Below are 8,815 nucleotides of genomic sequence, written 5' to 3'. Positions count from 1 at the left end.
CTGCAAATGTTAGTAGATATGTGAAAAGCTTTATTTGTTTATTATTTGTGTACATAAAAACAAGTTGGTCTGACAAGCAGCTCTGTAAAAGGTAGTAATCTCATCTGTTAAAGTTAGTTGTGGGAAAACATGAGACATTGACCAAGTCTGGCACTTTGTAAACTCCTCAAATTTAGACAGAACTACAACCTGCCTTGCTGTCTACTAGCTCACTTGGCCAGACCAAGAATTTAGAAAGCAAACCAAGATGCTATAAAAGGACAGCATTTAAAAAACTTAAAAGTATAGCTGTGTACAAAAAGGTACTTCTGTTTAGTACCAGCATTTAGTACAAACTGAGCAAGTCTACACAAGATGCTAAAGACATGGACTAGTTTTACTGTGCATTAGCACGGCCAGCAAAAGCCATGGTAATGCAGAGTAGAATTAGTCTCTTGTGCATTAGTGTAATGGAAAGAGCAAGCACTGATGCTGCTGCTCAGTAGCGCTGATTATGATGCATTAAGCTTATTAATTACAGCGCATTAATAAGTGGGCACATCTACACATTCAGTAACAAACCTTCAAGATGTATCACTCTAACAAATAATATATTTATAAAACAAGATTTATTAAAAACTCATGTCTCTGCTTTCTCTATGAAGTACTTTTTTCAAAGGTAAAACCATACTTTTCTTTAAAAATAATAGTTTTTATTTTTAATATATTAATGCATAAACATTCAATGTAGATACATACTAAGAACAACTAACATCTCTGTGGTCTCATTGGAGACTACAGTGCTAAGAACAGCTGTAAAGTAAATATTAGTTAAAATGCTAAATTAAGCCACAGCAGAATCAATGCACTTCCTAAATGATTTATATACAGTAGAAATAGTATGCAGCCTAGAACCAACAAATGTAACTTGAATATTTCCACACTTATACATGACTAGTAAATAGTGGAAAAAGTTAGCACTCTCAACACTTAAGTTTCACTTCAATCCAAAAAAATCTCATGAGTGAGGGAATCATTCATGGTGTTTGTTTCTGGTTTCCCCCCTCCCCCCAGCCCCATGCACGCACGCTCTCTCTTTCTCTCCCCCCCCCAATTAAAATCCACACTATTAAATGCAAGTGTTCCAAACAGTTACATGCATTAAACAGCCATCTCCATTTTAATAGCTGGGTGGGGATTATAGTCTTCGATCTTAAAATCTTCTACTTTAAAGTCATTGATGTTTTCAACTTTACGAAGAATTCTGAGTTTTGGGAAAGGTCGCGGTTCTCTCTCGAGCTGAAATTTAAAAATAAATCTATTGTGCAACCAGTCCTGTACAACAACATAAAACCAAAAAGCCGATGGTAGGTAGACTTCCTATATAATTAGAGGGAGGTTGTACATGTTAATAAAAACTTGCCTGCAATGTTCTCAGTTCTTTCACATTCACATTTAAAGTTTTTTTGATGGAAGAACAAGGCTTTAATGAAGAAGTGCCTACTGTGGATAAGCGTACAATAGAGTCATCGGTTTGCAATCCGAACATGATCACATACACAAAAAGAGTTCACTAAAGGTGCCACTATTCAGCTAGCTTAGTAGAAGCTAACTGAATAACGTTTAGTAGAAGCTAAGAATTTAAATAGAATGGCAGTAGAAGGTTTTGTAAGAGTGAAGTCAAAAAGTCAAAGTTCAGATTTAGTCTGGAATTCAAATTAAGATTCTACTGTATTTTATTTGTAACCTAGTTCAAGTTGGAAGGATAGCATAGCACTCAATCATGTAGTAAAATGGTGAAAATACATTAAAGGATTGACAAATATAAAGGTGTTGACAACAAACAGTACCAAATTTGACAATACTCTGAGTTGGATAGCTACCTCTGTTACATATATATCATAAACATATACTTACTTGAACTTTCAAAGGTTCAATATGATTTAAGTATATGTGAGCATCTCCTAGCGTGTGTATGAACTCACCAACCTGAAGAGAAAGGGGAAGAGAATATTTGTCCTCAAACAAATACATGAGACTTGTTTCAAAAATACCCAGCTTTCCAGTGCCTGCGTTAGATGTTCTGACGCATCTATTCCTGAAGTGTAATCCCTGCATCAAGTTGTCTTCATCATTTTCGTGCCATTTAAAAACCATTTTCCCCCTAGAGTAGCCAATCATTAATTACATTTTAAATCATTCTTAACTACCACAATGCTGCACCAGATAGCAAAGAAACATTTCATATTGCTCTGCAAACTCAAGTAGCGAGAGAGAGAGCACGAGCAGTGACAGCTCTTTTTCATCTATATCCAATCAAAAGGCTGGGTATTAAAGTCTACGTTGGGAGGCAACTACCTTACCTTTAGGCCTGTCACATGAGCAATCATGTACGTGAGCAGTGAATAACTGGCAATGTTGAAAGGCACTCCTAGTCCCATATCTCCAGATCTCTGATACAGCTGGCAAGAAAGCTCACCATTTACAACATAGAATTGGCAGAGAGCATGGCAGGGGGGTAAAGCCATCAAGGAAATATCTAAAATAGGAACAGGAAAGAAAATATAGTAGTACAAACATTAAAATAAATCACAAAAGCAGAAAATCATGCATTAATATAGAGAGGGCAAACTGGATAGATATATCTAATGGCAATATTGTAATTCTAATGTTTTCCCCCATTAGGACTTTCAAAACTGGCTGTTACTAGTTCCCAATGTTACCTATGTAAAATTCTTTGGCCATACAGTTATTGATAACAAAGTCAATAACCAGAAATTCATCTTAAATAAGGTTTAGGTCCTAATGCTGCTCATGGTCATACTCATCTTACTGCATGCATAAGCAAGTGTGTGTCCTAAAGCAATCACTTAGTAACTGGCTGCTATTTGTTCCATCTTCATCTCTTCTAACTGAGAAATATCTCTATTTCTGGTTTTGTTGTCAAGTGTGCTACTGCCTCCAGGAGAGCTTCTAACAACAAAAGAACATTGGTAAACTTGAAAAAAAAAAATAAACTCTGTTCTTCTGTTCCTTCCCAAGTCTTTAGTATAATCCTAGGTTTACCAAATGGTAAAACAAATAACTGCTTATATATAAAGAAAGAAAACATTGTTTAAAGAAAGTTAAGAATAAAACAAAGTTAAAATGGAGTTTTCTGCAAAATATCTTTGCATAGTAATTTTTTCACGGGTGATGGCATACATTTCTTCTCATTTGCCCTAGAAAAGAGCCAATTTCATACTTGAAGTTTTAAGGCCTGGACCATCAGAAGCAAGAGAATCAGACTCCTAATTGTCTCCAACCTTTTATGAAGCGTTGCATCATATATCACCTGTGTGAAGTGCCAGGTTTCCTTTACAAGGCCATCAAAAATATATATCTTACCAGAAAACCGACAGTTGGCATACTACATTAGCTTTTAAGTCTCAGTGAGCATAACAGTGGCATAGCTCATGCAGTCAGTGTGTTGTGCAGCTGTATGCACTTTGCACATGCATACTGTTCTGTACCTTTAGGATTCCAAGCACACATAATGATTCTTCTGTCATCTGGATTGTTTTTGATTGTATCAATTACTTTCTGCAGCTGGTCAACTCCTTGGCCTGAATAATCTGGAAAGAGTTACCAAATGAGACTTGAGTCAAACTTAAATTGTTTTATATTCCACTTATTTGGAAGCCAAACCTAACTCTTCAGACAAGTGACACTCAGTATTCCTTCCTGCATGCCTCCTTGGAATGAAAAAGCCTTATATCTTGTACACTGAGTTCCATCTCCAAACTAACCTTGTGTGCCACTTCTTTGGAAAATACTAGTGACGTTAACAATTTACACCAGGGGTGTAAAAGTTATCTGGCCCCTGGGCCAAATGCAGGATACTGGGCTAGTCCACATGCCAGATCAAGCCCACTGATCTTCCTCACTCACATATACTGGATTTGCATGTAGTGGATGTTCCAGCAGCTCTGGGATACATGCCACATGCAGCACCTGCTCCAGCTGGTCTGGGACCCATGCTGCATGCAGCACTACATGCAGTATAGGTCCCGGAGCAGCTGAAGTGGGCACCGCATGTCCCAGAGCAGCTGGGGAAGGTGCCACATGCAGTACAAATCCTAGAGGGCTAGGGGTGCCTGCCTTGTTTGACATGCAGACTATGCTGCATGTGGCATCCATTCGGGGTTCCACACATGTGGAACCCCCTCTCCTGCTCAACTGGGTCCAGGATTGTGTCTCACAGAGTGCCTGCTCCAAGGAGTGCAGGACCCATAGTACATATCACGTGGCACCTGGGGGCAGCTCTGGGTGATGAAGATCTGCAGGCTGGAAATGGCCCACGGGCCATATCTTTGACACCCCTGATGTGCACAATGCACCCCCGGCTCTTTTGAGCAGTAAAATAATTAACAATGTTGGCATCTAAGACATCATTATTGGTATGGCATCAGGACCTATCAGCATTATTGGCAACAAACTGACTAGGTTAAGGTCCATAATCTTCACAAACCTTACTTTCCAAAAAATAAAAATAAAAAATATTTATTAATAGAGTTTATTAATAAATTTACCATTCCATTATCTCCACCTAGGATAAAGAACAAGCTAACTTGAGCTTTACATATCGTCTTCAGCCTTTAAATGCAACTGTATTAATCATTTTTCAAGCCCAAGGTTTCTCATCTCAGTTGCCACTTTTGCTGTAGATATAGCAAAGGACTATTTCGAAACCAAAATAAGCTTTAATCTGGCAGTGATAACAGCTCTAAATTAAAGTGGCATAGCATACCATCAATAATTTAGCTGTTCTACAAATGAACTACACTGCCTGCAGTTCTGCCAAGACTGCATCCATCAGGAGTTCACATTAGATGTGCACTCATTACAATTCTAGCCTAATGTCCTGGAAGTAAGGGATCATACTAATCCTATCTTAATCTGATTAAACACTAAAGATGAAATTTTCTGTTTTCAACTGAACAGTGTTATGCATTCACCTGTATTCATATCTTTATATTCCGCTCCAAAATGTCTCCATTGGAAACCATAAACAGGTCCTAAATCCCCTTCCATTCTGTGGGTGAAACCTTGTTTATCCAAGAACTCGCGTGATCCATTGGCATCCCAAATCTTGACTCCCTTTTCAGACAGCTCTTTAGCATTTGTAGAGCCCTACATGGTAAAAGAAATACAGCAAAAATAGAAACTCTAAACCCAGGGTAAATACTTGAATTTAAATGTTGGTACTAAATTATGCTATTCTAAATTTGCTTTTTTCCTTATTGTGGAAAGGACAAGTAGTCTTCTGATTAAATGTATTGAATCACAGACAGATTATTATATGCTTGTTTGTAGTTGACACACTATATTATGTTGAAGAAACAGAAGACTGCCATTTCTTCCTTCTCCTTACTACTTTTATTTTCTTGCAGTTTCTAGCCTGTTTATTAACAGAGCACATGAAACTCTCCCATGTAGTACTCCATCTCTGTATAAACCCTTAAGGCAAGGATATAAAATTGAAGTGAACAGAACATTAACTTCACTCTGCAACAGTCCAAATCAGACTTACAACACTGTAGATTCACATCTAAAACACTACTAGCCTTTGATGTTGAAGATGCAAACATAAAAACAAAAAGGTTTTGAGTTAATGAGAAACTACTATCTGACATTTCACATAGGCATTTCAACACTTAAACAAAGGATATTCTTAATGCATCAAGGAACATCTAAATGGCAACACACTCAGGCCTTGCCTATGCTTCATTTTTGTTAGTATATGTGCTAGATTTGTGCTTTGTTACCAACTGTTACACTAGTGAAAACCCTACTATAAACAGTTTTACCAGTAAAAAGGTCCAGCATAGTGACATGCCATCATTCACTTTCCAAAATGTTATAGATTATGCTAGCATAAAAACACTTTTATGCTAACCTAACTTCATTCACTCTAGTGGCGTTTTCCTCACTTTAGTGTTATAGCTAAAAAACCTATAGGTTTTCTGGTATATACAAGCTCTTAAATCTTCAGGATATTTCACTGGAGAGCAAAGAGAATTAAAGGAAATTGTCACCAGATTCTAGCGTTGTGTTAGCATCTTAATATTTTGCACAAAACTAATGTATTGAAGGTAGGATATCTGCAAATAAATGGGAAACTAGTACAGAGGTGTAGGTTGTAGCAGGTCTAAGGACATAGGCAGACAAGGTTCTTTGGGTGAATCTGATATCTTTTATTAGACCAACTTAAATAATTGGAAAAAAAAAAATTTAGCAAGCTTTTGGATTTAAAAACCCCTCATCAAGCCAAGGAAGCCTCTACAAATTATTCCAGCCCAGCCTCTGGCTTCTTTAGTGTTCATTCCATCCAGGAAGAGCACAACTGCAGAGGCCTGACAAATGGTTTTTAAACCTGAAAGCTTGCTAAAAAAAAAAAATGTTTCCCCCAACTATTTAAGTTGATCTAATAAAAGATATCAGATTCACCCAAAGAACCTTGTCTGCCTGGAAACTAGTAGGATGTTCCAGTGTGCTTGTTCCTTTTATGAAAGCATAGAGTTTAAAATACTTCCTACTATGATATATTTTTTAACTGAACAGTTTTCAGGACACCTTAGTTAGATACCCATCATACCTTGATAAACCAAAGCAGCTCTTCCAGCACTCCTTTCCAGAATACTCGTTTTGTTGTCAGCAAAGGAAACTGATCTTTAAAAAAAATTAAAAGTGTCAATGCAGAAATGTTACTTTATACTAATCAAGTATTACACATTGCTCTTCACATTTGTGTTATGACCCTAAATTGTTAAGTCCAGAGAATTACAACCAAATAAAGATATTACAAATATTAAGTTTCTAAGATTCAACAGTGGGGGCAGAGTTAAGCATGGCAAAGGATAGGTATATGCAGTTGATAAATAAAACTCTAGTCAAGTTTATGGAAGGAACAGTACCACAGGTGTTCCTGGAGTAGTAGGAGGAGGATGTGATGTGTATCATTGAATACTTCGTTTCACTAAGAGCAGATTAAGAGGAAACTTGGTGTTTACATGGGTTGACCTCATGTATACAAGGCGTATATTAATCCAATGCTTCAGGGTTTCTGTTGGCCTTCCCCCACCCCCTTCCTTAAATATATTATTTGGTTCCTAAGGGTTTTTTTTCCCCCTTTAAGTGCTGGATACTTGGTGCATTGATGCTTCTAAGTCAGCACTTCTCAACCTTTTTAGAAGGCAGGGTAGATTTGCACCCTATAGACTAACCAAAGTAGATATTATACACAGCATAAGCTTTTGTGGGCCAAAGCTCACTTCATCAGATAGCTGTGAAAGGATGTGTGCAAAGCCTTGTAGAAGGAGAAATTTGAATACAAAAAGGCAGAAAGAAGAGGAGGGGCAGTGCCGACTCAGAGCACCCGTTAGAGTTAGGGTGCCCCTCTGAAAATGGCATCTCTTAATTAAATTTTGCTTGTTCTTTGACTACAGAAAAATAATAGAGCAATTCTTCCATTACAAAGGATGCAGAAAGAGCAAGTCTGAATGTTTCGACACTATGGAGTCCTATCTGAAATCCTTGGGCACATCCCCATGAGCGTTTGCAGTGCCTCAAAGCCATTTGAGGTGCCACAAACGGCATGTGGCACATGTGCACCACATTGCTAATTAGCAGCAAAGTGGGGATTTTTTGACACCAGATCCCAGTGTAAAAAAAAAACAAAAACAACACTGCTAAAAAAAAAAAAGTGGTGGCCGGCTTGGTGCTGCTGCTGCCCCAGGAGGCCCCCAGGTAAGGCTGTTGGGGCCAGCCCCAGCCTCCTCTACCCCACCTGGGTCCCTTTGTCACATGCTAGAGCACACATGCATGCCCAGGGACAAATACCTGTTGCACAAATATGTGCCGCTCCTGTTTGTCCTGCAGGAAGCGTGTGCCCCTGCATGTGCACACTCGTGGGGACGTGCTTTCTGGGTCTATCAGGTGAATCACTTGTAGGTGTTTCTGCAGGTTAAAAGCGCTATATTCAAAGGCTCTCCTGGTACCCTGATTGGGGACCGGGGTTCTCCGTGGTACTGAGAAGGTGGCTGGTGAACTTGGGTTCACCAAAGCTCGTGCTCTCTCACCATATACGCATGTCTTAGTCTATAAAGGTGCGCATCCACCCTGCCGACTGAGTGCAGAGTAACAGGGCGAACACCTCTCCGCTCATCCTGGGTTTTGCTCAGCTTAAATCAACTGCCTGATATGGGGCCAGGAGGCATTTCCCACAGGCAGCCTAGCATGCTTTGGGCCCGAGGGCTCTCCATGTCGGGAGATGGATCCCTTCCCGTCCTACCCCCACAGCAGTCCGCCTCCGCCCGACAGCTGCGGCGCTCCAGGTGGTAGCCGGGCGGGCCCGCCTGGAGGGGCCTCGCGGGGCAGGGCAGGGGGAAGGCGGTCACCTCGGAGGCTGTATCGGGCCTGCACGCCGAACACGGACACGGTGCCGGTGCCGGTGCGATCGTCCTTGCGGTGGCCGCGCTGCAGGATGTGCCGCACCTGCTCCAGGTACTGCAGCTCCCCGGCCGCGGGCGGCGGCACGGCGGGCTCCACGCTCAGCGGCTGCGAGTCGGCAGGCATGGCTGGGCCGGGACTGGACTGGACTGGACTGGACTGGACTGGACACGACACGACACGACACCGACTCCTTCCCTCCCTGCCCCTCTTGGCGCCTCTTTTGAAAGTGGCGCCAAACCACGGCGCCAATCCCGCAGCCTAGAGGATGCTCCGCCCCCCTGTTCCCGCCACGCGGGCCCCGCCCTCCCGTTCCCGCCACGCGGGTCCCGCCCGGCACAGGGCG

The 8,815-nt window shown here is 40.9% G+C and overlaps 1 protein-coding gene across 1 annotated transcript; it reads right to left on the bottom strand.

The window, feature by feature from the left end:
* Positions 1-591: 591 nt before the first annotated feature.
* Positions 592-8,711, bottom strand: TYMS (thymidylate synthetase). Its single transcript, XM_006261598.4, has 7 exons — positions 8,418-8,711; positions 6,617-6,690; positions 4,977-5,151; positions 3,492-3,593; positions 2,343-2,518; positions 1,897-1,968; positions 592-1,278 (listed from the first exon to the last, which is right to left on the bottom strand). Exons 1-7 carry the CDS (start codon positions 8,593-8,595, stop codon positions 1,141-1,143), a joined length of 915 nt encoding a protein of 304 aa, XP_006261660.1. The 5' UTR covers positions 8,596-8,711; the 3' UTR covers positions 592-1,140.
* Positions 8,712-8,815: the final 104 nt, after the last annotated feature.

The sequence above is a fragment of the Alligator mississippiensis genome, chromosome 3 (genome assembly GCF_030867095.1).
Source record: "Alligator mississippiensis isolate rAllMis1 chromosome 3, rAllMis1, whole genome shotgun sequence".
Taxonomy (NCBI): Eukaryota; Metazoa; Chordata; order Crocodylia; family Alligatoridae; genus Alligator; species Alligator mississippiensis.
This window is presented reverse-complemented; position numbering and strand designations above follow the sequence as displayed.

Coding starts and splice junctions, on each gene's coding strand:
- TYMS (XM_006261598.4), bottom strand. CDS start 8,595: ATGCCTGCCGACTCGCAGCCGCTGAGCGTGGAGCCCGCCGTGCCGCCG. Junction 3,594..4,976: donor ATATAAAGATATGAATACAG/GTGAATGCATAA, acceptor AACTCTTTCCAG/ATTATTCAGGCCAAGGAGTT. Junction 1,969..2,342: donor CTCATGTGACAGGCCTAAAG/GTAAGGTAGTTG, acceptor CTTTCTCTTCAG/GTTGGTGAGTTCATACACAC.